Below are 27,471 nucleotides of genomic sequence, written 5' to 3' on the forward strand. Positions count from 1 at the left end.
CAAACAAAAAACAATTGTTATCGATTGCCGCATAGCAATGTTAGTATTTTTCCCCATTAAGTGATCATTTTCATGTGTCTTATGGGCTTCGCTTTTTCGTGAATATATATACTCCCTATTTTATAACTATTTTTTGTTGATTTTATAAATTCTGCAATTTGTTACGTCACACTAACGTACTGATCATTGGCATGTAAATTGTAACCAATCGATTAGATATCGGTATAGTTGTCATCGAACATTTCGTTTTGTTAACTCCTGTTTGCTAAATTTAAATTTTTTTCTTATTGAAATAAAAACAAAACAGGCCTTAAGACCAATATGCTAGCGTTAAGCGTTACGCAACCCCCAAACCAATTACAATGCAATTTTTCATCCATTTTTGAAGCAAATATGTTTTTTTTTTCTTTTTTATTTTTAGTTAGCGGGAACCGGTGATCCTGAAGCTGCGTTACTCGATGATAAGGATGAGGAAGTGGGCGAAACAGATGCCGACGAAGAGCTGGCACCATGTGCATTTTCCTGAACCGCCGAAGGTCTCGTGGTGAAGAACTGATTTATCTGAAATTCATGACAATATTTTAAAAGCCAAAATCACATTTTTTTGGTGGTCTTACAATTCGTTTAATGTATGTGCACGACTTGTCGTTGTCCGAACTGGATACAACATTGTCCACCCTATATGGCGGCGATACGGTAACTTCGTTTAAAATTTGTATGTTTGGTCCTTGCCACGAAACTTCATTGTACTACCATAAGATATCAAAATGGAATAGTATAAATTTTAGACAGATGCTTTGCTATATAAGCTATATGTATAGCCCACTCACCCCAAGTTGTTTGGCTATCGCTCGATAGAGCTCTTGTGCTTCTGCTGTAACATCCGCATTTTTGGACTTGAGATAATCTTGCCGTCTTTCTACTGTTTTACGAAGGCGCATTTTAACCTGAAAAAAATCAGTTGAAAATGAATACCAAATTCAACTAATATGGACTTTATGCATACCTGTTCAAGGTTCAGCTTTTGAGGGTCATCGATGAAGTTTCCATTGCATTCCTTAATTACCTGCACGTTACTGCACAACGATAAGTTCATCACATAAACATCACTCAGTTCACCTGAAGCTTTCGAGTGGCATTCTGTTCGAACAAATGGGAGAAAGAAGGGAAGGAAGCAGGGTGGCGATGTAAGGTGACCAACTAGAATATTCGCTTAATACATTTTATATATGCAAATTTAAGTGTATATATATATATGTATATATATATATATATATATATATATATTATATAAAAAAAAATAAAAATAAAAAAATTTAAAAACTTTCACTTTTACACATCAAGAGGGAATATTTGTTTTAAAAAAGGATACGCAATATAAGCATTTTTGTGTTATGATCGAACGCGAGAACCTCCCCCTCGACTTCCTCCTTGAAGCAGGTCGTACAGATCACTGTGGAACCGATACTGAAGCAATCGTTCACTGCATTTCCAACGTCGGCTGTGGCAGCGGCCATTTTTAATTGTCGCTGTCGCTGCAACTCGAACAACTTCCGATATGATATTGACAACAGACGATAGATGTGTATATAAATATATATATATATATGTATTTATATATATTTGTATACTATATGGATCGGAGTGGTGTATTTAAAACGCAGGATGTAAATGTATGCTCTCAATGCTTTTGTTGTTGTTGCCTTGCTAAGAGACAAGCCTTATTGTAGCCGCTGCTAGCAATTGTTTACACAACAGGCGAGGGTATTTCAAATATATCTAAGTGCGCCTAATTCTTTTTGTTTATAACAAACATATGTTTTGCTCCACTGCCTGTGTTCAGCTTTGTTGTAACGTTGTGGTTGCGGTTGTGTTGCACTTCCTTGCCGCGGAATCGCTTCGCTTTCACATTCACGTTTCGGTGTCGGTCGGAGTTGCCTTTGCCTGTTTTTTTTTTATCGGTTTTGTTTCTTCGACTACGTGTTTTGAGCTAGTTGTACGCAATGGTATTGCGTGCGTTGCCTAAAATAATATGCTCTGCCAGCAGCGCAAGCGATTTATGCACTTTAAATACGTATATCGTGGTTTTATAATTGAGAAGTAACAATAAAAATATGCTGCGTACGAAAAAATTTATTGGTCAACACACGAAACAACAGCCAAAAAGGAGGCAGAAAAGAAATCGCAGTGTTGCTTATACAAACAGAGTTGTACTACATTCTGCAAAATTCACCTATCGATAGCAGCCAAACTCGATAGCGACTGATGTCGATAGTTTCAGTTGTAATAAACAAAAAGCCGGGTTCCTTGCGTTTAGCGCCAAAAAAGTTGTGATCTGTTAAAACAAGTAACAATTTGTTTATATATATATATAAAATGGTTGATTCAGACAATACCCAGCTACAGCACAAGGCAAGCGCAGATACATTTCTGCCCCTTAGCCGGGTACGGACCATAATGAAGAGCTCAATGGACACTGGCCTAATAACCAACGAAGTGCTATTTCTTATGACCAAGTGCACCGAGCTATTTGTGCAGCACCTGGCCCGTGAGGCATACACGACTTCGTGTGCCAAACAAAATAGTGACACACTCAAATACGAACACTTATCGCAGCTGGTTAACAAGAGCAAAAATCTCGAGTTCCTTTTACAAATTGTTCCCGAAAAAATACGCGTGCACGAATTCCAAGAGATGTTGCGTCTCAACCGTTCCAATGCCAGCGATGAGGATGAGGAAACGTGCTCTGAATCCGAGTCGGAGGATGAATAGAGAATAGCAACACACTACCAATTAAATGCTTAGAGTAACTTTTATTTGTAAGCCTACATTCATAGCATAAACACTTTTTATACAAACTCACCATATAATTCTGTAATAAACGTCAAATGTCTATAAACTTGAAGATAATCTAATGATGGTTACCTTAATGCTCATCTAGCTGTTTTTGTTCTGACCGTCAATTGACGCAAGGTTATAAAGCAATCGTTTTTCTATAGCAATGCCAAGTCAAGGACTGATAAATCGGCTGGGTTAACCCGCCAATGTCATATTCTGAAGTTAAGTTAAACACTTGGTTTTCTATATCAATAATGTAGATGGCACACACACATGCACATGCTCATCTTTATACAAATGTATATAATTGCACTCGATATTTTAAAAAAGAGTATAATTCAGTAATAATTGAGTAGGTTTCATACAAAAAAAAGAGAATAATTATATGAATATGTTATTAGATCTTCAGGCTGACTCCTGGATAGCCCTTGGCATTGAGACCTGTCACCTTGTAGGTGGTGCCAGCCGGAGTGGGTTGATCGAACTTGGCAGCGGTGGTCACATAAAGAATGTCCAGATTGGGCCCACCGAAGGCGACCGACGTTATCTGCTTGGTGGGCAGATTAATCTCCAGCAGGACCTTGCCCGTGCTGTAACGGCAATGCAATTGAATGCGTATGATTGGGATAAGTGGAACAGCAGGTTTAACTTACCTGGGGTTGACTTTGTAGATGGTGGCGCCATTGAATGTGGCCACATAGATGTTGCCCTCAGTATCGATTGTCATGCCATCGGGCAAGAGATGATCCTTGGGGCTGGTCTTACGCAAATTGTAGATAACCTTGGGATTGCTGGCGACTCCAGTGTCAAAATTATAGTCGTACGACTTGACCTCGTAATCGGTGGTATCAATGTAGTAGAACTTTTTGGCCTTCTCATCCCAGGCCAGCCCATTGGAGATGCCGACATCGCTCTTCACCAGCGTGACGTTGCCGCCCGCCTCCCATCGGTACAATTCGCCATGGCGGTGCGTGAACTCGTCACCAATGTAGCGCATGGTGCCGGCGAAGAGGCGACCACGTGGATCGGTTTTGGCATCGTTCAAGCGATTCGCCTCAAAATCTGGCTGCACCTCAAACAGAGTGCGCACTACCTTGGCCACCGGCGAGATACCGTCCCAGTTGACAATAACGACACGGCGGCCACAGCCGACGGCAAACTCCTGGGCATTGCCCTCGACGGGAAGCACAAAACCAGCCAAAGTCTCGCCCTCAATTTGAGTTCTATAGGTCTTATTCTGTTTGTAATCATAGCGCAAAAGGCTGCCTGCCTCCAAGTCCACGTAGTACAGACTCTGTCTGGCCACATCCCAGTGGGGTCCCTCGCCTAGACCGGCATACGAATCGGGTAGTGGCTCCACTTTGTAAGACATCTGCGAAATAAAATGTCAGAATCAACGGTAAATATTGCGACACAGCTGAGAACATTCAAATTACCGTTGGAATGCACAGTGTGACTAAAAAAGTAAATGTGACTAATGGGGTTAATTTTGACTGCATGTTTGAATTTTGCTGCTTAATGCTGGCAGTTGTAACTGTTCACTGAAGCAGCTGCCGGCAGCTACAAGTGTTTTTATTAGCCAAGACACAAACAGCAAGCAACAACAACAACAGGCGCAAGTATTAATTCCAGTTTGAGTTTGTTGATTTTTATTTCTTCACAGCTGCTGTGACGCCATGCCCTTCACCTGGTCGGGTCGCAGGCCGAGATTTTCAACTTCGTCAGCTGCGTTTGTTGTTATTAATGCTGCTGCTGCTTGCAATTAATTGCCATCCATTGTGCTGTTGTTGTTGTTGTTGTTGTTGCTGTTGCTGCTGTTATTGAACTTGTCTGCCCAAAATCGTGATCCGTTTACGGTAATCACAGCAAAACTCTTCGCACACATACATACACGATGAGTGTACGCACCAGAAAAGGAGAGCATGCAAACGTATGAATGGTATCGATCATAACTAAGAAACGATTTAAAGATGGCGACTCAAGGATAATGCCACCAATGCGTACACAGACAATCACAGTGGAGCATAACTTGTTGATTTGTTAGCAAATTATTTTTAAAATATGTTCTATTAATCACTTGTGGTTGGCATTTTAGCACATTTAATTGGCTATTGAATAGTAATAAAAAGTATATGTACAAGCAGTTGAAGGGTAAAGCTTATTCAGTGAGGTGTAAAGACTCGTAAATTGAAAGTCACCTTACAAAAAAAGGGGGCTTGAGAACTGGTTAAACACACTTATAGATTGTATTTAAAAGCGATTAGACAACGCTTTTCCTAATGGGCATATTTGTGAAATTGCAATCTGATTTTAATCAAAAGCAATCAAACAAAATAAAAATGTTGATACGTGATTAATTTTAATATTGGCTGCCAGTGACACAGCACATTTGAAACACTTTTTCCTTCGAAAACTATTTTCAATATACCAATATCAACTTTAAAATTTATACAACAATTAAAAAAAATCACAACTTTCTCCATTGGTGTATTTGGCAGGACTTGAGTTTCTTCTCTTTCACTCATCGTACATACCTTTAGAATGTGTTCTTTAATTTGAATTTTACGGTTAATCAACGGCTAGACCAATAGGACACAACGCGTACAAACAGTTGGCGCGAACTGAAGTTTATGTCGCCGGCTATGAATCTTTTTATAGCCAAATCTGGGAACAGTAGCAGCCGGTGTATGCGTGATATACATCCATATATACATACATAAATGAACACACACACACACACTTGTTGAGATTGATAAGCGTCGAGTGTGAAGCCAAATGATGATAAGACATACTCAAGCTCAAATACTTACACATGCACACACATATACATATATATTTATTATATATATGCTAATAAGTATATCTATAAAGGAATGAAGAACAAGGAATTGCTAGAATCACAATCAGTATTTGTAAATTTTTCCACTGTAGGATGATATATGGACAAGTGGGTGTGGCACCAGGCACTTATGGTATAGTTTTATACACTGTACAGTGTAACCTGGTTTGTTTGTACATTCTTTGATCATGGCATTAGGATATTTGACTTTAAAGTTGTTAAAGTTTCTAAATACTGCCGACATATTTTGTTCAAAGCTGGGCTTTACTGTACTTGCAATACAATTGCGAAAAGAATTTTATGGCAGTTTCTTATTTAATTCGTATTTTTTCGCTGTGTGGGCGCTTTTGATAAGTTGAAAATGCGCTTGCTTAAATGAATATGAATATAATGTTGTTTGGCACACATATCATATATAGAGGCGGACATATGTATGAGATTTATCTGCGCTTTCCGGTCCGCAAACATGCGATAAATTGCATTGAGCGCTGTTTATGCCAAGCGAATCATTTGCGGCCCACTGTGCGCGTTGAAAAAAGGATGCTAAATCGGCCGATGGGTCTGAAGACCGGGCATTATTTATGCGAACGATCTTTGCCCTTTTGGACAGCCGGGTGGTACTATATAGACCTTATCTCTCATAGTCGGCAAATGACTTGTCAAATATTTTATTTGATTCTCAATTTAAATGGTTTTTTTAATTAATTTGCAACATGATTTATGGGCATATTATTATGACTGTTCTGTGACAATCATAAACTCGACATTACCGATACATGTGGACAATCAAATTTATTAATGTTATTAATAAACTTTCTAATCTTATGAGAATATTTTAAGCTCAAAGTCTTAAATAGAAAGGATGACAATAATATGAAAAATAAAAAAAAAAAACGTTTATCATAATTAATACATTTTCCACATTTCTTGCAATTTATAATAAATTCGAACAGCAACCAATCAATCGATCGATCTATAGCTTATTAAATAGCCTGGCAGCTAGCCAAGCTAAAATATGTTACAAATATATTTTGTAATTATTATAATATATTTAAGGAGATAGGGATATGGAGCTTTATGAGAATTATTATGACAACAATCGTATACATGTGTAACGTATGTATGTGTACACGCTTTACGTTACGTATTAATATCATATGTACTAAGTGGTATATTTTTCATACTTATCACACGTTATCGTAGTTATCGATATCGCATGTCGTTTGATGAGTGCAGTATAAAAAAAACTGTAATGCAATTGTTCTAATTAAACCGAAACTATGTTTTTATTAGGATTGGATAGTGCAAATCATGAATAATCTGTTTTGAGGGTAGAGCCAACAAATTTTTCAGCTAGCCCAATATGGAATTGTTTAAGTATCAAAGGACATACATAAATTTAACATATGTATATAATATTAAACATTTTTATATTATAACCAGAATTTAAAAATGAATGATCAAGGTTAAAATCATAAAGACTTAATTCAATAATTTACACAGCTTGCTTCTCATGGGATATAGTGTATTAAACAGTTGGATAAGCCGACAACAACGTACGTACTTTTCGTGTTATGGCTTTGTCCTATTGCTTGCATTCAACACTGTTTTCCGTGCTATGTACGTTATTGTTTTTACCTGTTTAATTCTTATCGCTTTGAATCAATAAAAATCAAATTGAAGGCAATTACGAAAACTGAGTATATGTCAATAATTAAAACAAAACAAAAAACCAAAACACACGCACACTAGCGAAGCGTGTGGAAAGCAAATTAAGCGATAGAATGAAACAGCTGATCATACTCGATAACTAACAACATCATCTCTGCTTTTAAGGATTGTATTTAGTATTGATATCGACATTTGCAAATTTTTGTTTAAGCCATATGCAGGCAGCGCAATTTCTTATCAATTGCAATTTAATTAGCACAAAAAAATATTTTACCAAGAATTAATTTACAGAGTTTCAATCACATTTTATTATCGATTATTTTCGATTGCTGTTAGTTAACATGGACTCTTGTGCAGTAACAGGAGGATAACATTCGTCATCGATATGACTTCAGTGTCATCGATTGTTCTTGGAGCAATTATCATTTGTTGTTGTTTCGTCGCAAGGTTCGGACGTGTAGTCTTCTGAGGTGTACATTGGAAGTCGTTCGGCTCTGCGTTCATTTAATTTTTTTTTCTGTGTAATTTTGTTTTGCATACTGAAACGCAGGCGGACATACGACCACGACGGAGTCGTTTTGACTAACCGATACCGATACCAATGCCCGTGCCCAGGCATTAGCAGATGTGAAATGTGACGACACGACGAAAAAGTGTCCGCAATCGCGCAGCCGAGGCGACAAAAACCATTTTGCAAAAAAGAAAATAAAATTAAAAGAAATACAAAAAAAGTGAGAGGAATCGGCAGCGACGCTCACGCGTTGCGCCCCCATTCAAAATAAAAGTGAAAACGTGCAAAATACACAACGAAAAGCAAAGCAAGAAAGAACAGCAGCAACAATCAGATATTAATTTTAATCATAAAATGTGCGACGCTGTCGCCACTACTACAACGACAACATCAATCCCAGCAGCAGGATCAGGATCAGGAGGTGCTGCTGGCGATACCACATTGACAGCAATGGAGGAGCGTACGCGACAAAGTTGCTGTCGCCTGTGCATTGCGCCCGCCAGCGAATGCATTTCGATCATTAACAGTTATGCGGCCGATAAGGAACCGCTGGCCACTAAAATACACAACTGCGTAAATATCAAGGTGAGTAAACCAAATGTTGCCAACCGAATCAAGTTGTTGCCAGCGGCATACGTAATACACTCATCCACACATTGACAACGACATCGCCATCGATTCGATTTCTACCTGCTGCTGCTGCCGCCGCCAGTGTGCTCCTATAATGCGAAACCGTTATACACACTGATGACACCCATTCCCCTGCTGCTCGGAGCTGGAGCAAACGGCCGGCAGGCAGCCACACCCGAGCTTTGCTGATAGGTAATCTACTCCTGCTCTTGCTAAATGGCGTTTCCTGTCTGTGAGTGTGTAATCGATAACACTTCTAATATCGACAACTTCACCTAGCTCTACTGCCTGTTCGCTGGCCAAAAAAAAAATATATAGCAAGAAAGTGAGGTTAAATGCGAAACCAAAAGTAAAATATGCCTCATCAGACGCGAGCTGCTGCTGCTGGCTGGCCCCATTTGATTGTGCAAGCACTGGCGATGACGACAACGACGACGAGACCGAGCCAAACGTTGTTTCGTTCGTTGCCAGCTGCAGCAGCAGCATTCTCTTCTACCCAATACAATCCAATCTCCACCGCTTTACCCCTGCCCTGTTCCCTGTCTCAATGGCACTTGCCCGTGAGCAACATCATCATCATTGGAAATGGAAACGGAATCGAGCATTCGCATTTGTGCTTGTCCATGCCATGCCGTGTGCTCCGGCTCTGTACCGTCTGCCTCTGGCTTTGCTTGAAGTGCCAAGTCACGATGCCCGACGACGACGACGGCAACGACGACGCGACGGCCATCGCCGTTTATTGGTATTGGTGTAACTTTGTCGTTGTGGTTGTCGCTGGCGTTGCCTGTGGCTGGCTCGCTGGCTGCTGTTGCTGCCGCTTGTTTGCTTGCTTGCTTGGCTGGTTTGTCGCTCGCTGCTCGATTGCCGACGTTAACGTCGTTGTCGTCGTCGTCGGCGTCATCGTCATCATCGGCATTTCGTGTGCTACGTTGGCATGAAACTGAACAGAAACCAAACCATGAGCAGCTGGCGTGGTTGGGATTCAATGCTGGTCATTCCTATTCCCGTACATGCAAAGCATTGAGGTTAGAGTTGGCCGGCAAAAGCAAAAGCATACAATTAATAATAACAACAAACTATGTCCATTGTTTATTATTTACACATTTTTGTTGCTGTTGCTGCTGGTTGTGCTTGTACTGCTTCTTCTTATTTTCCCCATTCCCCGTTTTAAATGTGTTTGCCGCTAAGCTCAACACTAGAGATGAGTCAAGTGCGTGCCCGCACACTTAAAAACGAAAAGCGAAACTTATCGAAAGTTAATTAAAAGTTGGGCTATTTGAGCTTGCTCACGTATGTACTATTTCGATAAATGCAATAAAAAGGAACAAAAACTAATAATTATGGCAGACATGTGAAATATCATTCGTGCAATATTGAAATTTTGTATCTTCGACCATCACTAAGCAGAACGAAAGGCACGGCACGGCACGAAAAAGCAGCACAAAATGTAGAGAGCAATGAGCGGCAGCGGCGCCCGAACGGCCATTCAACGGCAACAAATTTTTCGAGGCCGTCACCATCGACGAGATTGAGAGCGGCGTGCCCAGAGAGGGCAGGAAGAGACGTTCGTGTGTATGTGTATGTGTCGATGTGATGTGTGTATGAGTCTGTGTGTGGAGCTTGGGTCGCGCTTGGTTCGTTTCATATCGGCTGTGGTTGCCGCTGAGACTCTGACTGCCGCTGTTGCTGCTGCTGTGCCTGCCCAGCGCCAGAGCAATTACGTATAATTTTTGTGCTCGCCTCGTTTCCATGGAATTCGCCGCCATTGTACAACGACGCTGGCGATTCTGGCTTTGGCTCCGCATGGCAGAGCTGCGGCTGCTGCCCAGTTCCAAGTCTCGATTAATATCAGCAGTATCAGACCAAGCCCAGCGAGCGTCCAGTCTATTTCCGTTTCGCTCTCATCTTGCCCGCCCCCTTGCCTTAAAGATGACTCTCTCGCTCTCCCTCTCTGTCTCTCTTTCACTCCCTCTCTCCATGAGCACTCTCATGCTTGCGCGCGCGCTCTTGTTGTGTCCTTCACTGGCTTCCATTTGTGACTCCTCGCTGGGCTCATGATATCCGGTGCAGGCACCTCTGGGGCAAAGCAGCCGCACAAAGGAGAACCGATAAAAAATATATATTCAAGTAAAGAGGAAAATGGGAATGAAAAGAAAGACGGCGAATGAAACTGCCTTTTGGATTTGTGGGCTTCGCTAGCGACGCTTTGTTGCCTGGTGCTCTCGGGTCGGTTATTGATTCTTGCAGGCAGACACAAGGCACACAGCTGAGCCAGCAGGCAGCCCGATGAGCGAGCAAGCAAGCAGGCAGGCAGGCAACCATTCAGGCGAACCCAGAGCCAGAGTCGCCCTCGTCATCCACTTTTCGTTCAACACAAAATGGTTGCCTGCTGCTCAGCATAGCTCGCCGCAACGCAGCAACGACGATGACTCTCTGGACTGCGCCCCCGGCAACGACATCATCATCTACGTCGGCGTCGTCGTCGTCGCAGTCGTTGTCGTTGTCGACACGTTGCTGATGCGTGTGCTTGGTGCTTGGCGCTGGCACTAGGTTGCTCTTTGGTTTCGCTTTGGCTCGATTTCATGGTGAATACACCAGCAGCAACAGCAGCAGCTCAACCAATACACACACACACACACACTTTCAAATATTTCCACACAAGCGACCATTTGGTTGGCGTCATCGCTGTGCGGTTCGCTTGTTATCTGGAGGCGGACCACATGTACACACACATACACACACACGCACAAAGCACAGAGTAGAACAGCAGAGGGCAGGGCAGATACAAACGTATGTACGTATATGTTTTTTTCGGTCGCTCTGTTCAAGCAGATTAACCTGGGCATAGGAGTTGCAGTTGTTACCAGTTGTCTGCATCGAATTTCGGATACACATCATCCATGCCCATGCAAGTCAAGTTCAGGTGGAAGCAAAACAAAAAACTTTCTCTGATCAGAAGCGCTCGGGTGAAAAGGTTGGCATGGGCATAGCCATGGCCATTAGTTGGAGTGGGAGAAAGAGAAAGATGACACTGATAAAAAGAAGCCTTTGCCTTTCCATTCATCCATTTCAAGCATATTGCAAATCGATAACCAGACGATTTATCGATGCATCTGTTAGCGACAAATGCACTTGACTGATGTTTGCAATCGCCTTTGTTGTTGTTGTTATTGCAATTGTTGTTATTCTGCTTTTGTGTAATTCAATACGGCAACAACAACCGGTAAAGATCTGCACACGGCTTGCTAATGCTTAGGGTTACTTTTGTTGGAAAGGACACGCACACACACATGCACGCACAAACAAACACACATATACATACATACATACTCAGCTGACAACGAATAAGGGCACAAAGGCAAATACGGCAATGAAGTAAAATACAAACGATAACAAGAACCCAAAACTTGTTCAGCTCCCGAGATCATGCGGCGTTGCTGGACAGGCTGTGCCCGAGCGACGTTTTAATTCTGGGCAGCATCTTCTCAGCTTGGTGTTGCCGTCATGGCTTTGCAGCGCGCAGATGATGATGATTGTTGCACCTGGTGGCCAACAACACACAGCAGCAACAGCAGCTGCTGGCAACTGTGGCAGCTGCTTCTGCATCTTGTTTGTATTGATGGATGAAAGATTTCCTTTTCAACTTTCTAAAACGCCTGCTGCCAAAACGATTTGTGCCTTTTGGCTGATATGCAGCCCAAGCACATTTGCTGCAAATAATTTCACGAATCAAAAACCCTTTTTAAAAAAAGAAACAAACTAAATATAACAAGAATCCGTTATATATTACTCAAAATCGTAATTGCTAAGACATCAGTTAGTGCTCAGATTAAATACCAAAAAAATATCGTTTTACGTAGCTAAATACCAAATAAGCTACGTAATTATTAAATTCGCTTACAGCTTTCTTCTTATTTTTTAGTCGACGATTGCTAAAGCCGCGTTTTTTTTTCGAATTTAATTGTAATGAACATTTACCGCTAACAACAAAAGCCATCAAAGACAACGAGAGTAATATTAATAATGTCTATTAAAGCCATCACCCCTTAGACCCTTAGGGCAAAGACTTTTGGTGGTGTTCCTGCTTCAGTGCCACTTGAGAAAGAGATGTGCCCAACAGGATGTTGTGTGCGGGCAGCTAGGTATGGGTAACAAGGTGAATGAACAACATATTATCGAAACCCTTCAAAACCGAAGTGTGGCGGGGGAGCTCGGTAGGACGAGCATTGCAGGACTCAAGTGGGTACATAAGGCATTTGTATATAAACGTATGTGCTTGCGTATTTATGCATGTACATATATACAAATGTACATGTGTATTGCATATATGGCCAAGAAGTACAACACGTTCGCTGTGGAGTGGAAATGTGAGGCGGCATGGGTGCGAGTTGTTTGTTTTTACGCATTACAAAAACAAATGAAGATGCAAAAAGAAGCAGTTACAAGAACTCGTGTGTGTGTATGCGTAATGCAGAAACAAATACATACATATGTCTGTATGTACTTTACAAACGCATTTGATTATTCCAAGCTGTCAAATGCATTTACCGGCTAAACAGCAACAATCAACGATTATTTGCGCTTCTGTTTTGGTTTTTGTTTTCGTATTTTATTTATTTAAATTTGGCAATGGCCACTTGTTATCGATACTTTAAAAATGCGATAGTTAATTATTGCGATGTTGTCGCAAGCGTAACATATCGCATGAATACAATTATATATCTTCAATTAATTATTATAATTCAATTTCGAATTAAAAACGTCAATTAAATTATACTTTTCAAAATTGTTTAGTATATCAATATATAATGAATACAATTTGGTTTAAGGGTTCCAGATATTTGAATTTGTCGCAATTTACAATCGCATCCACAACTTATTACAACTTAATCATAAGATCATATATATGTACGTAAATATACGCATATGTATGTATTTATAAAATCGTGGTCTACATGCGCATTCCATGCTCTTTCTTCCGCAAACACCTACAATATGATATTAATATATATTTATAATTAAGTCTTATTTCCATTCCATATACTTTTAATTGAAAAGCCAAAATGGTCCCATGCTACAGACAATTAAAAACATATTATGTACGCAACACAGCAGCAAGCTAAAAGAGCCACAACAATTCGATGTTCATGTGCCTAATTTGCATCAGTCAAGTTATACATAGCCAAATACATAATAATGTATATACATGCATACCACTGTGTTTACATGATTGTATATATATATATATATGTGGATATCAATACATACGCACTTACATACACAAAGCGCTATCAGGCGAAAGGACATGGGACACGCATTTGAAATGCAATCTTGTTTATGTGTGTAAGTGTGTGTGCGTATGTGGTCTGCAGCAATACTGAATTTTGCATATAATTATATGCAGGTCATTGACATTAAGAGACGTACTTAAAGGCATTGTAGGTTTACCGCTGCTTTAGCAACCGCCTGAAATGCTACTGTCATAGACGAAGAAAATCCAAACCGTTTCAACTTAGTCAAAGGTGTGAGAGAATTATTTTAGGATGCGGGGTTGACAATGCCGATGACTTCGCATCCCCAATGCATTACAATAATGCGTGCCTATACTAGTTATGCCATACTGAAAATAAGCAAATTTACTGAGATAGAGATACAAATTATTTACTGTAAATATTGGGCTTAGCAATAGCTTTTGGGAGCTGTCATGTGACCGCATTAATACTGAATAAATGGGCTAAAAATTACAGAATAAATAAATGAGCTAAAGATGGACAAAAATGGCAATCAGCTTTTTTTGAACACATTTTCAAAAGTAACGGTAATTTTGTTTCATAAATTAAAGTAAAGTTAGTTAAATTTTTAAATATTGAAATATATACTTTTTTTGTTAGAATAATGCATTCTAATGTAATTTAAATATATATATATTTTTAGATCACGCCATTGGATCGTCTATCGCTGCATATTTGCCATGCCTGCATCAGCTATTTGAACTCTTGGCAGAGCTTTAAGAATCGCTGCCTCAGCTCACAGTCCAAGCAACGCCAATGGCTGGACAGCGATAAAAGCAAGCAGCAGACGCTTTTGGGATATTTGGATTTGAACAAAACGGAGAATGGCAGCTCCATTGAACAGCACCAGCACGAATCGAATATTGATTCAGCAGCGATTGCAGCTGAAAAGGCGTCCGCCAACATTTTGGATGGCATACCTTCGTTGAAGAAACGCAAATCGTTAACAGTTTATGTGAGTCCCAAGCAACAGCTACAACAGCAACAACAACAACAGCTACAACAGCAACAGCAGCAACAACAGCAACAGCAGCCAGTGCAGCATGCAGCAAGAGCATCGAGCGCGGCGGCGGAATCACAGCAAACGCTGCAGACCCTTTTATTGCAGGTGCCCTCAACAGCAGCATTGGCAACGACGTCAACACAGCAGCAGCAACAGCAACAGCAACAGCAACAGCGCAAATATCAACAGCAACAGCAGCAACGTGTCAAGCAACAACATTACCACCAGCACCATCAACAAAGTCATCAACAACAGCATCAGCGCTTGAGTCGAATTCGTCAGCCAAGACGTCAGCAACAAGCGACAATGTCTGGTCAGCGAATGGTAAAATTTAAGCCGAAATTGTATTTGCCACTAGATATATCGGTGCCACCGCTGTTGCCGACGCCTTCACAGCAGTCCGACACTGTTGCTGCTAGTGCTAAGTTGGCGCCGTTGCCTTTGCCGTTGCCGCTGCCGCTTGATTTTAGTCAGAATCAGTGTCAGAATCCGAATCCGAATGCGAGTCAGAGTCAGCAGAAACATGGCAGCGTGTTGCCGTTGCCATTGCCGCCGTCGACGCCGCTGTTGCCGCCGCTGCCAGCTGCAACAATGACCAGCAACGCCGCTGTCTCTAGCTCGGCCTCTGTCTCAGCTACAACCGTAGCCGCAGCCGCAGTCACGACTCCTCTGCTCATGCCGGTGACGCTACAGAGCGCTGCTCAGCAGCTGCGCTTTTTCAGGCGCTATTCCTATAATGTAATTGTATCGTGCATTCGCAAGCGTGTCCAAAAGTCACATACACAACCAACTCCCTCAACCTCACCAGATGCATCAGCCAGTGCATATTTTCTGTTCTACAAATTGCACAGAATGTTATATATTTATCTATATATACAAATATTTTTATATACATATATATTGAATTAGCTTCCATAACTGTGGGCAACTTAACAACGTATCGCGTGTGTGTTTCGTTTACAGCCGCTGCCCGTCGTACCGATCAAGGATGAGCCCATTGACGATACGGACGATGACTTCCAAATGAAGTGTATAGACGAGTCCGATGATATGATGGATCCCACAATGTTCCTAGAGCGCTCCGAGCATGAGGGCGATGTTCCACTAATGGTAAGCATTGGTATATCGAATTTAAATATTAAAAACAAATATGAATTTCATACATATGTATATATACTTGAAAAAGCAACGGTTAAAGTATAATGGCTGCTTACCTTCCGCTAAACAATTAAAAACGCACTAATTTAGACTTACTTAAAATACCAAAATACCAGAAAAAATCAAAATCTCATTGGAAACTGAATCACTTTTTATGCGAAAAAGCATCCAAATCCCAATAACAAAATTACATGAAATTATAACGCTCAAACTAATATATATATATGTATTCTTGACACCTTAAAGTTATACCATTTAATATTTAAACAATTACAAGACAAATGTTGAAACGTTAAACAGAAGCAATCAAAGCAATAAAATCTGCGGCAACTCGGTAATTGTCGATTAATTTCGAAGTGTGGACCCAGAGTCAAGATTGGGGGGCAATTAAAAATAATAGCGAAACTCAATCAACTAGGCCTAAGAATTATTGGGCAAATACTTAAATTTTAAACCGTATTTGAAACTGGAGTCGATGCCAGAAATGATTCACGCATGCAAAGCAAAATAAATAAATTATATGTATGTATGTCAGTTGGATAATCTCAATTTTCCATCTTTCTCTCCCTCTCTCTCTTTCTGTTTTTCTCTTTTTGCATAACAGACCTCCGACTATGATTACACGGCGCAACACGGCGTGACGGCGGTTGCGGCGGCGGCATCGCTGCCCGCAAGCGCGGTTGCAAACGTGGCCGCCGCTGGCGACTCAAAGGTGGCCAGCTGTCGGGCCTGCAGCTTGCAGTTCTCGACGCGCGCCAATGCCCGACGCCACGAACGCAATCTGCATCCGAATCTGTTTCAATTGTCGACAGATTCACCAAATAATACGCCCATCACAAAACCAACGCCGGCTTTAGCCGCCGCTCTGGAAATTCAACGTGCCGCAGCGGCGGCAGCAGCCACCGCGGAAGCAACCAAAGCCGCCGCCGGTGGCAACATATCAGCGCAAAAGTATCGCCAGGTGGTAATGAATACGTTCATCAAATGCGAAAATGGCGGCTTCGACTACGACAATCCGGAACAGTATCAGCAGCTGCTCACACGCGACAAGGTGGAGTTCATACAAGAGAACAATGAGTTTCTGGAGCAATACCAGACGATGACGTGTCGCTGCTGCAATAAGTACTTCAACACCTACAAGAACTTTATGGCGCATGTGCGCAAAAAGTATCCGCTGCTGCCGCGCAATCTGTGCTTCAACTGCCTGAAGATGAACGACTCGAAGGCGCTGTTCATATCGCATCTGAAGAAGCGCAACTGCATCAATTTGTATCGCGTTCTCAACGCTTTGCGCTTGAAGCAGCCAAACTTTTCGCATGCCAGCGCATCTGGAGCGGCTGTCTCCGCCGATTTGAGCATTGGCCAGGCAGCGGCACACGAAACATCAACGGAGCGGCCCGAGAAGCTGCGTGCCAAGGAGCTGTTGGTGAACAAACTGTATGAGTGCAAGCTGTGCCCGAAGGGTTTTCGCACCAAGCACGAGTTCCGCACGCATGTGTACGACAAGCATGCGGATGTGCAACGCAAGGATAACAATTCGATACAGTGCAGCTTCTGTGAACTGGACTTTGCCGATCCCGTCGATCGTCGTCGCCACTACAACAATATGGACTGCATTGTGCGGTTGCGCTGCATGACCTGCGATGCCAAGCTGGAGACGCATCAGCGCTTCCTCGATCACGTCTACCAGGATCACTTGGGCGGTGTGAGCAGCGATAATGCATCTACAGCTAACAGCGGCATGGATCATTCGCCCGGTAAACGCAGCCTGCTAGGCGCCTTGGGGATTGGTGTGAGTCAGTCATCGAATGATGAGTCACGCAGCAGCATTCATAACAATAACAATGCAGTGGAATCGGCCTTCACCTCAACACCGAAACCAGCTGGAACAGCGGGCGGCGCAGCTGCAACAGCGATCAGTGGCGGCTCCACGTCGGGCAGCCGCGATGCACCCAAATCGCAGTATTTCTCCCGCATGCCACAGGTGTGCCCCATTTGTGGCCAACAGTACAACAACTACAACAACGTGCTGCGTCACATGGAGTCGAAGCATCCCAACAAACTGCCCGAGACATACAAATGTGTGCGCTGCGGCCTGGGCTATCCGCGAATCTCCTATCTGCGCGAGCACATGATCAATGTGCACGGCGTGGACAAGAATCGGCATTCGGGCGGCTTTGAATACATTGTGAATGCCGATGCAGTTAAATTGGCGGATGGCAGCACGCCGAACGTCTATACCGGGCGATATGATTATGTGATGAAGGATCTGATGTCAATAACAAATGGTGGGACACTCGGTAATTTTTTGTTTGGCGACCCCCCATCAAACCCATCAACCTAGTGTGAAGTCCTGTGCCAATGTCCCTGTCATCCAACAACATGCTTTCTCTCACATGTTTATATATATATATATATAGGCAATGCCCATAGATAAAGTCAATTGAAATCTAGATAAGTCAATCGCCTCTCTATGCGATTCTTGTAATTGCTGAACTCTCTTTAAATGTAAAGTGAATATTTGTATTGTTCAGGCATTGCTTATATATATGTATATATCTATAGGTCTATATAGCTCACTGCTTAAGCAGCTTCTAAATTCATGCACTGTTCTCTCTCCCTTGACAGATGATGAGGAGGAGGAAAGCGGAAGCGTTGCCAAAAAGATGCGACTCGACGACAGCAGCAACAATAGCAGCATCAACATGAGCATTGCCAATCAGCAGAAGGAGTGTCTCATCTGCAATGCGGTGTTTAGCAACAACATTGGCTTGTCGAATCATATGCGCTCGCATTATACAGCCTCGACGGCGACCAATGCGGCGCTGGCGGCTGCCAATCGCATGACGCCCAAATCTTTGACAATTACTGCAGCTCCGTCATTGGACACGACTGCGGCGTCGTCGTCGTCCACCAGCATGGCAGCAGCAAATGCGGCGCCGGCGGCAGCAGCAGCAACCCCAACAACAGTCGTCACAGCTGGTGGCAGCTTGCCACCAGCGATGGTGCATCAGACGCCACAGGAACAGGCCGTGTTCCGGCGCAGCTTGGATCAGGCAGCCGATCGCCGCTTTCGACGCATGCGCTGTCGCATCTGCCAGCGCAGATTCAGTTCGAAGAAATCATATCGCTATCATATGCTCACCGACCATCAGGTGCAGAACGTGCAGTTCATCAAGTGCAAGCTGTGCAATGCCGAGTTTGCCTATGAGAAGGGCCTCAAGGTGCATCTGTTCAAGGTGCACGGACGGGCCATAAAGGACGAGATGATTATCAAGCAGTTCGAGTGCGATATCTGTTCGATTGTGTACAGCTCCGAGCTGGAGCTGCAACAGCACAAGCGCAGCGTTCACAAATCCCAAATGGGCGCCAACGATGCGTCCAAGTCATCAACCAAATCATCTACCGCTACCTCAGCTGCTGACCTGATCGACGCATCGGGCACGGCTGTGGCCGCCCTGCCACTCTACTGGTACCAGTGCAAGTACTGCCCATCCAACTTCAATACCAACAAGAAACTGGCCATACACATCAATTCGCACGACGAGTTCGATTCGAACGATTATTCGTGCAAGGATTGCGGCAATGTCTACAGCGGACGCAAGAGCCTCTGGGTGAGTATGCCACACTGTGGATGCGCTGTTTTAGTTTCATTGGCTAATCAATTGCAATTTGTAGGTGCATCGGTATAAGAAGCATCCGCAGGTACCAGATCCGGCTGAGTGCACGCTGTGCCGCAAGATGTTCTTTGATCGCCAGATGCTGGAGAATCATACGCCCACCTGCAATCGGAAGCCCATCACTGCCACCGGCGCCCATCAGCAGGATCAGCAGCAACAGCACCAGCACCAGCAGCAGCAACAACACCAGCAGCAACAGCTGCAAATGCAACAACATCGCGCCATATTCAAGCATAAAACGGGCGATGATGACGAGGAGGAGGAGGACGATCAGCTTTTGCTGCTGGACGATGGTGCCGTTGGCAGCGATAGCAACGGCGGCAATGTGATCCATGCAGCGGCCACAAGCAGCAGCAATCCAAATACGATAAATGCGAGCACAATGAAGATACGCATACCGGAGGTGGCGTGCACCATTTGTGGTGCTCGATTCACTGACCAGGAGATGTTCACCAAGCACATACAGAAGCACGAACAGGATCTGTATGTGGACAATCCACTGGCGGCCATGTTCGACGATGGCCCAGCCGATGCTGGCCAATTTCAGGTGGAGCGGCAGAACGAGAATGGGGAATATGCGTGCGATTTGTGCACCAAGACGTTCCCCCAGGTGATTGCGCTCAAGGTGCATCGCAAGTGGCATTTCAGAGGTGATAGCAAGCAGGTGAGCTTTTTGGGCTTGTGCAGCGAGGTGAAATCTGTGTGGATGGATCCCCCATGTCGTGTGGATCCATTCGTGTGTGTAAATTATTAACCTTTGTTGTTTGTTGCCTCCGCACCAGTCGCAAAAAATAAACAAAAAAATATAGATATGTTCATACGATAGGGAAAAGCAAATACAAATTGCTGAATTTAGATGAATTTGAGGGCACCACCGCTTCGGGTGGTGCAGTTTTGTGTGGTTGTACTAATTTGTTTTATATTTATATATTTAGAATCCCATCATCGACGGCGAAGCGACAACGCTGAACAACAGCAGCAGCAACAACAACAACAACAATTCGCTGAGCTCCTCGTTGATGCTGCGCGAGCTACATGCAGTGGGTCTGATGCCCAACCAGCAGCAGCACCAGAAACAACTGCAACAACAGCAGCAACAACAACAGCAACGGAACAACACATCGAGCAGCTCGAGCAAGTCGATGAAGCGAAAACGTGAACTTAAATGCGAATATTGCGCCTCCACATTCATTAGCAACAACAACCTGCGACGCCACATGTACGAGCTGCACAAGCACGAGGTCAGCAATCTCCCAGAGCCGCCAGTTATAGAAGTGGATGAGCCGCTAACGTGTCGTCGCTGCGGCGATATACGCTTCGATACCAAAGAGCTGTGGATCGAGCATAAGCTGGCGGACGCCAAAGTGGTTCGTCCGTTCTGTCCATTCCAATGGGGCTGTGATCTGTGCGGCGAGTACTTGTCGCGCAAAGAGAAGCTCATCAATCACATTAACAATCATCTCAAAGAGGATGTGATAGTGCCCGTGGCAACATTGGCGGCTGCCACCAAGGCGGCGCCACCAGTTTCCGTGCTGCCCAACAAGAATGCAACAGCAAAAACGGCAGCTGGAACAGCAACAACAGCAGCAGGAACAGCAACAGCAACGGGAGTTGGAGCAAAGGGCATAATTAGAGCGGCGGCACCAGCTGGAAAAGTTAATAAGAGTAAACAACTGGAGGAGCTGACAATGAAGGTGGCAACAAAACAGCAGCAACAGCAACAGCAGCAGCAGCAGTCGGCAAATGATGATAATGCTGAGCAAGATGATGAGGCGGACGATAGTGATATGGATGATGATGATAGCGATAGTGGCGATGGGGATAGCACAAGTGCTGATGATGATGATGAGGACGACGACGATGATGACGATGAGGGCGAAGTTGACGACGACGACGATGATGATGATGATGAAGATGTGGATGGAGCTGTTGTCGAACAACAATTGCTGCAACAAAAACAACAACAACAGCAGCAGCAACAACAACAACAACAAAGTCAGCCCCTCAATAGCAACAACAGCAGCCACAGCAATAGCGTAGTTGCAAACGATGATGACGATGACCTCATTGAGGAAGTCATCGAGGAAGATGGCATTGTCGAGGAGTTAGACGACGATGATGACGACGATGAGGATGACGACGGCGACGACGATGGTCATACAACCGATGAGCATCAACAGCTGACAGCCAATGCAAAGCAGCAGACGAGACGCCTCAACTTTGACTACTCGCGCTCAGACAGCGCCAAGCTGAACGGCAATGGGAAAGTGACGCCGCAGCAGCAGCAGCAGCAGCAGCTGGCAAAGTCAAAGGGACAGCCGGCGGCGGTGCTGGTCATGCATAGTTCCGAGGAGGACGAGGATGAGGATGGTGTTGGTGTTGGTCATGTCGATGATGATGATGAGGATGAGGAGGGCGTAGGTGAAGCGATGACCATTGATGATATTATTGAAGAAGATGATGGGGAGGATGATGACGATGTGGTTGGTGTCGGTGGCGGTGTTGTTGAGGATGATGATGATGACGATGATGATGTTGAGGAAGATTTGGATGAGGATGACGACGATGATGATGATGATGACGACGACGATGATGACGACGACGACGACGACGATGATGATGGCGTCAATATTGGCAACAACAATCGTCGTCGCGGCGGTGCTGTGATGGTCAGCGGCATCAGCATTGGCGACGGTGAGGCTGATGATGGTGTTGCTGATGCTGATGGCGATGGTGATGGTGATGGGGATGGTGATGCTGATGGTGATGTGGATGCTGATGCTACATCATCATCTGAGAGCGAGTCAACGACAACAACATCGCATTCAATTGGTGAGCGGCGTAAAAAATCAGTAGTTAAATCAGCGGCACATGGCGCTGCCACTGATCAGTCTAATTCCACCTATACGTGTGATCTATGTCAACTTTGTTTCGATTCTCAGGAGCAACTGCAGTCACATATTAAAAGCCATTTTCTGAATGGGCCGTCGGCGGGTGGCAGCAGCGGCAGCAGCGCCAGCAACAGCGGCAATTGCAGAAGAATCGGTGTCAGCGCTGGCAGCAGCAGCAGCGGCAGGACCCACAACAATAATAATAATAATAATAATAATAATAATAATAATAATAATAATAATAACAATAATAATAACAATAATAATAACAATAACAGCAAAAGCAAAACCAAAAAGTCCGGCTTGGATGCAACGAAAGGTGACAATGCTGCTGCTGCTGCAACAACAGCAGCAACGACAACAGCAGCAGCAACAACAACAACAACAACATCAACGACAACAGCAACAGTTGCCGCTGAAGCAGCTGCAGCAACAGCAGCTGCAGACACAGCCAGCAGCTTGAACTGAGCTTGAAAAACAATGTACAAAAAGCAAAACACAACAAAGACCACATCGCACACATCCGCAACGCATTCCATTGTCGAACACACACACACACGCCCACACACATACACACGCACAGTCACACACACAGTCATGCATATGTATAAAAGGAGAGCTGTGTGTGAGTGTGTGTTAAACACAATTTTTTTTCTCTTGTAGTTGATATAAATCATATTGCCTGCAAAATGTACCCACACACAAACACACACACATACGCACACACGCACACGCAGACAAATTAAGCTTACATATTTGATATGATATAATACCATAGTACATATATCCATATATATATATATATATATATATAAACCTTTTTTTTACATGTTAAATTAGTTGGTATCGCAGACAACAAACAGACGCAAAAGCGTCTCCAGTTTTGAGTTTTAGTTAGTTAAGCAGGATATATATATATATATATATATATATATATATCCATCTAACTATATATATATATAAACATACGTAAATAAGTATATAGAGAATGAATACAAATATTTAAGAGGTTAATAAGAAATTAGAAATTGTCAGGCGAGAAATTACGGCGACGACGACGCACCAAAGCAAACACAACAAAAGCGAGAAGGCAAAATAATAATAAAAAAAACAACAACAACCACAAAACAAAATGAAAAAAGTAAAAGCTAACATTCAATTTAGCTGTTAACGTTTAACAATTATTTTATTTTATTAAAATTATTTTTTTTTTTTTGTTTTATTTCTGCACTTTGCCTGCCGTTGGGTTTCGGAAACCGATCTTAAGTTTAAACTTTCGTTTTAGAATTTCACGGATTTGAAATATATTCAAGGCATATTCAAGTTTATAAAATCATTTGCACGTCTGTTCGGACAGTAAATCTTCATTAATATATATATATATATTTTTTTTTTCTTTTTTTCTTTTTGTATCTTTCGGCAAACTCTTTGGACTCGCATAGTTTAAGCTAAGCATCTTTAATTTCCAGCAGAAATGCCTTATATATTTATCTATATCATTTTTATTATTTAAATTCATGTAATTTATCATTTTATTTAAAAGAAGAAAAAAATGTTTCATTGCCATAGATTGATGAAGGATTGAAGGCAATGGATAAATTTCATTTGGCTATGCAAAGTAAAAAGTTGATCTATGTAAAGATTCGAACGCATTTTGTAATATGAAAAGTAAATTTGTTTGCCATAAACACACACCCACATACCCATACACAGATACACAGCATTAGCAATTTGCCCCCCATTCATTAAACATTTAGTATGTAATGTGTATATTAATTATTTATATTTAATGATGCATTTTACAAATGATTCGTTTCCATGCTTCATTATTCAAATCATATTCGTCGTATAGAGAAAAAACAAAAACAAAACGAAAAAAAAAAACAAAAACAAATGAAGATAAATAGTGCATACTGCATATGTTAATTACGCTTACGAATTAATTAATTATGGCGATTTGCAAAACATACCTTTTACTTGTAAAACTAATTTAAGGTTTATGTATGTAATTGGAAAAACTAGTTTAAAGCCCAGATTACACATTAAATAAAAAGACAACATGAATGAAACAACTGCATTTATTATATTGATATTATAGTTTATATTATTGAATAAATATTGCTCATATCGTTGTCAACATTTGAAAAAATTTCGCTGCGCGCCAACTTTCGATAACAGTGCTCTGACAGAGGAATTTATCGATTTATCCAACATTGCTAAAAGAATTTCCCCCATGCTCGTGCGTTAACGGCAGCAAATGAAATGAAAGAAACTTCTTTGTTTGCACACTTTTAATAAAATATCAATACACATTTATAATATATATTTATATATATTTGAATAGTGCCAGCTTAAAATGGTTGCCATACAAAACACATTTGTTAATGCCCACTGCTAAATGACGGCATGGGCACTAATAGTCTAAGGTTGAACTTTCTGTGTTTTCTTTTGTTAATATTTCTTTGTGAGGCATTTTTGCTATTTGGTCTTGTTGGGGCAATAGTCTAATACTTAAGAAGGCATTATTACACGAAACATTAACAAACACATTATATGTAATTAAAAGTGCAAAAACAAAGTAAGCATTACAATATGGTAACAAAAAAAGCAACACAGCCAACGACGCCGTACAGTGTTGTAAATACTAATAGAAACTAATTGTGTATTCTGTTACAAAAACATTCATAAGTTATTATGCTTAAAGAAGATACTATAGCTAAATATATGTGGTGCCCAGTCGCAAGAGGAGCTTTGCCAAAAAGTACTATCATAATCGAATCCAATGCCTCTACGAGTATTGCGTATGTGGATTGACGCTTATCATTTCCATGTTGCTGCTAGAAGGGTGACAAAGGAAGCAACAGAAGTTGATTAGTTATATTTTTAAATGCAAAGCTTGTAATCATTTAACTGGCGCTGATAAGCCGGTGAAAAAATGGTAATACTTATCGCGCACCAACTGCTCGTTAAATTCGACAGCCATTTAGATATTTTTGCTTTGATGGAACTTGAGCCTTTTGAGCTTCAAATGAACTCAACGCTATATGATGAAGGTGGGAAATGGAAAGTATGTAGGCATGTATGTATGTAGTTGTGTATTGATAATGGTTAGTGAGATTTCGGAGGTTTGTCCGGATTTGATAAGGATGAGCCGTCAATCGTTGGGCCAACTTACCTCCGGCTGCACCGCATATGAATAAATAGCAGGGCCACTCCAAGTGTCACACAAATGGCCCCCACAACAATATAGGCAATGCCTAAGAATGGATTTTTACCGCCAAGTACAGAGGTTGTCGATAGAATCATACGCTTGGTGCCACCAAACGATACCACGGGATAACCTGTAATTATATCATGTACTAATGCATACGCATCTAGATGCTTCGCCACTTACTGTAATTCACTGTTAGCGTATATTGGCCAGCTTTCAGCCCATTCGAATAACTATTGTTTGTTTGGTCCAAGCGACGGTAGAGTTTACGAAAACTGGGCAAGGCGGCAGTGCGCATCCATACGATTAAATCCTCATTTTGGAAACCATTGTTGGCTTCATTTTCCGTGTCCAATTCATCGACACTTTTCGTCCAGAATATGGGCTGTGCAAATGGTTTCAGTGCGGTTGCCAGGTCTCCGGGCGGATTACGGAACTTCACGCGCTTATCCGACGGCCATGCAATGCCCGTGTTTAACAATTTTATTTTTGAGCTGCCTTGGCTCAATGTCAAGGTATCTATAAATAAAAAAAATAACTTATGTTATCAAGGACAATGTTTTTAAATATGTTAGATTACCATTAAATAGAGAATTGGCAATGGCCCCGCAAGGCGCAATCGGTTTTCCGTCATCCGCATAGGCAAAAGGTGTGCAGTCCGAACTGGGCGTTAGGGATAGATGGCCCAACAGCTGTTCATCGTCGCGCGATTTCACATAGCGTCGATGATTCTGATAGTAGTTGGTTAGGCCATAATACATGTAAACATTGCCCTATAGTAATTGACAAGCAAAAGGTTATTCATGAATAATATATACAGGCAATTTCGTTTGGATACTTGCAATAAAATCTTCAGTCAGATTGAAGGGTATCTCGCACAGACACTGGCCTTTTATTGTGCCCTCCAAGAAATCAGCGCAGGTTATATTGTTGCCCACCTGCATGCATCTGGTGTAATCGATGATGAGTTCATTGGATGAGTTAGAAAAGTGCAGCAGCACCACGCCAATGGGAATGAATAAGACACCAATGATAAAGAAGGTGGGCAGAACTGTGCGTGCGGTCAGCACTGGCTGCCAGGCGGGCAGGCGTTGTTGCTTAAAGGCTGAATCTGTAAAATAAACATGTTAAGTTAGTGTGATTCATGTTTGTACGTGTGATGGAGCTGTGGGTGGGTGTGAAAGGCTCGCCTTTAAAAATCGATCACACATTCAATAAGCACTCGTTTTTAGTATTAGTCACTGTTTTGAACTTTCTTATCAAAGACATACGCACGCACGCACGAGTAAATTACTAAGGTAGGTAGGCAGGGCGCAAGGTGCTCCAACAGCAAAGGCAACAGCAACAACAACTTGTTACTTGAGTGTAGCTGTATTGTGTGTATTGTGTATATCTATTCAATTTTCACCTGAAGGTCGTTTTGACTTTGTGGCTGCATTTTCTTCATTTCCCACATTTTGCGTTGACATGGCGTCTTGTTCACAGTGTTAACGACCACCGATGCGTCAATATTTTAGGATTACGAACTTGAAACTAGACCACTCGTCGCAAATTCGCTCACCCAAATACGTAAATAATACAAAAAATTTCGCGTTTTTGTGCTGCTTATCGATATACCTATATCGATAAGAAAGCCCAAATAAATACTATTGCAATGTTGCGCGCATATTAACACTGGCATATTAATAATAATTATTTTGAAAGCATTTATCACCATAATTTAAGTTTTTCAACCAAAGGAAAACATT

At 42.3% G+C, this 27,471-nt stretch overlaps 6 protein-coding genes across 12 annotated transcripts; 3 read left to right on the forward strand and 3 right to left on the reverse strand.

Annotated features, from left to right (window-relative positions):
* Window positions 1-401: 401 nt before the first annotated feature.
* On the reverse strand, window positions 402-1,609 carry LOC111596793 (LSM12 homolog A). 2 transcript variants are annotated; one of them, XM_023311152.2, is made up of 5 exons: window positions 1,373-1,609; window positions 1,007-1,140; window positions 831-947; window positions 618-749; window positions 402-561 (listed from the first exon to the last, which is right to left on the reverse strand). In XM_023311152.2, the coding sequence occupies exons 1-5, from the start codon at window positions 1,515-1,517 to the stop codon at window positions 418-420; spliced, it is 672 nt and encodes a 223-aa protein (XP_023166920.2). In that variant the 5' UTR covers window positions 1,518-1,609; the 3' UTR covers window positions 402-417. The 2 variants fall into 2 exon arrangements, with proteins under 2 accessions (XP_023166920.2, XP_023166919.2); XM_023311151.2 differs by having other exon boundaries at window positions 1,007-1,149.
* A 623-nt stretch (window positions 1,610-2,232) lies between these two features.
* On the forward strand, window positions 2,233-2,899 carry LOC111596795 (chromatin accessibility complex protein 1). Its single transcript, XM_023311153.2, has one exon. It carries the CDS (start codon window positions 2,377-2,379, stop codon window positions 2,770-2,772), a length of 396 nt encoding a protein of 131 aa, XP_023166921.1. The 5' UTR covers window positions 2,233-2,376; the 3' UTR covers window positions 2,773-2,899.
* A 277-nt stretch (window positions 2,900-3,176) lies between these two features.
* LOC111596775 (regucalcin) lies at window positions 3,177-7,403 on the reverse strand. Of its 3 annotated transcripts, none has more exons than XM_023311127.2 (3): window positions 7,316-7,403; window positions 3,492-4,210; window positions 3,177-3,428 (listed from the first exon to the last, which is right to left on the reverse strand). In XM_023311127.2, exons 2-3 carry the CDS (start codon window positions 4,208-4,210, stop codon window positions 3,236-3,238), a joined length of 912 nt encoding a protein of 303 aa, XP_023166895.1. In that variant the 5' UTR covers window positions 7,316-7,403; the 3' UTR covers window positions 3,177-3,235. The 3 variants fall into 3 exon arrangements, with proteins under 3 accessions (XP_023166895.1, XP_023166893.1, XP_023166894.1); XM_023311125.2 differs by lacking the exon at window positions 7,316-7,403 and adding an exon at window positions 4,275-4,363; XM_023311126.2 differs by lacking the exon at window positions 7,316-7,403 and adding an exon at window positions 5,373-5,470 and having other exon boundaries at window positions 3,179-3,428.
* Window positions 7,404-7,759: 356 nt separating this feature from the next.
* Window positions 7,760-21,965, forward strand: LOC111596740 (zinc finger protein hangover). Its single transcript, XM_030224031.1, has 8 exons — window positions 7,760-8,444; window positions 14,424-14,735; window positions 15,747-15,893; window positions 16,546-18,241; window positions 18,570-19,555; window positions 19,620-20,285; window positions 20,557-21,518; window positions 21,860-21,965. Exons 1-8 carry the CDS (start codon window positions 8,214-8,216, stop codon window positions 21,963-21,965), a joined length of 5,106 nt encoding a protein of 1,701 aa, XP_030079891.1. The 5' UTR covers window positions 7,760-8,213.
* Window positions 21,966-22,198: 233 nt separating this feature from the next.
* LOC115483078 (protein SHQ1 homolog) lies at window positions 22,199-22,688 on the forward strand. The gene is made up of 2 exons (XM_030224033.1): window positions 22,199-22,453; window positions 22,564-22,688. The coding sequence occupies exons 1-2, from the start codon at window positions 22,288-22,290 to the stop codon at window positions 22,584-22,586; spliced, it is 189 nt and encodes a 62-aa protein (XP_030079893.1). The 5' UTR covers window positions 22,199-22,287; the 3' UTR covers window positions 22,587-22,688.
* Window positions 22,689-24,837: 2,149 nt separating this feature from the next.
* Window positions 24,838-27,378, reverse strand: LOC111596791 (cell cycle control protein 50A). 4 transcript variants are annotated; one of them, XR_002751268.2, is made up of 7 exons: window positions 27,132-27,378; window positions 26,566-26,834; window positions 26,304-26,496; window positions 25,907-26,242; window positions 25,688-25,853; window positions 25,469-25,552; window positions 24,838-25,349 (listed from the first exon to the last, which is right to left on the reverse strand). XR_002751268.2 is itself a non-coding variant. In XM_023311148.2 (6 exons), the coding sequence occupies exons 1-6, from the start codon at window positions 27,190-27,192 to the stop codon at window positions 25,301-25,303; spliced, it is 1,071 nt and encodes a 356-aa protein (XP_023166916.1). In that variant the 5' UTR covers window positions 27,193-27,378; the 3' UTR covers window positions 24,838-25,300. The 4 variants fall into 4 exon arrangements, 3 of the variants coding, with proteins under 3 accessions (XP_023166916.1, XP_023166915.1, XP_023166917.1); XM_023311148.2 differs by lacking the exon at window positions 25,469-25,552 and having other exon boundaries at window positions 24,838-25,346; XM_023311147.2 differs by lacking the exon at window positions 25,469-25,552.
* Between the last annotated feature and the right edge of the window lie 93 nt (window positions 27,379-27,471).

This window comes from Drosophila hydei, unplaced genomic scaffold (assembly GCF_003285905.1).
Source record: "Drosophila hydei strain 15085-1641.00,03,60 unplaced genomic scaffold, DhydRS2 tig00000339-arrow-arrow-pilon, whole genome shotgun sequence".
NCBI lineage: Eukaryota > Metazoa > Arthropoda > Insecta > Diptera > Drosophilidae > Drosophila > Drosophila hydei.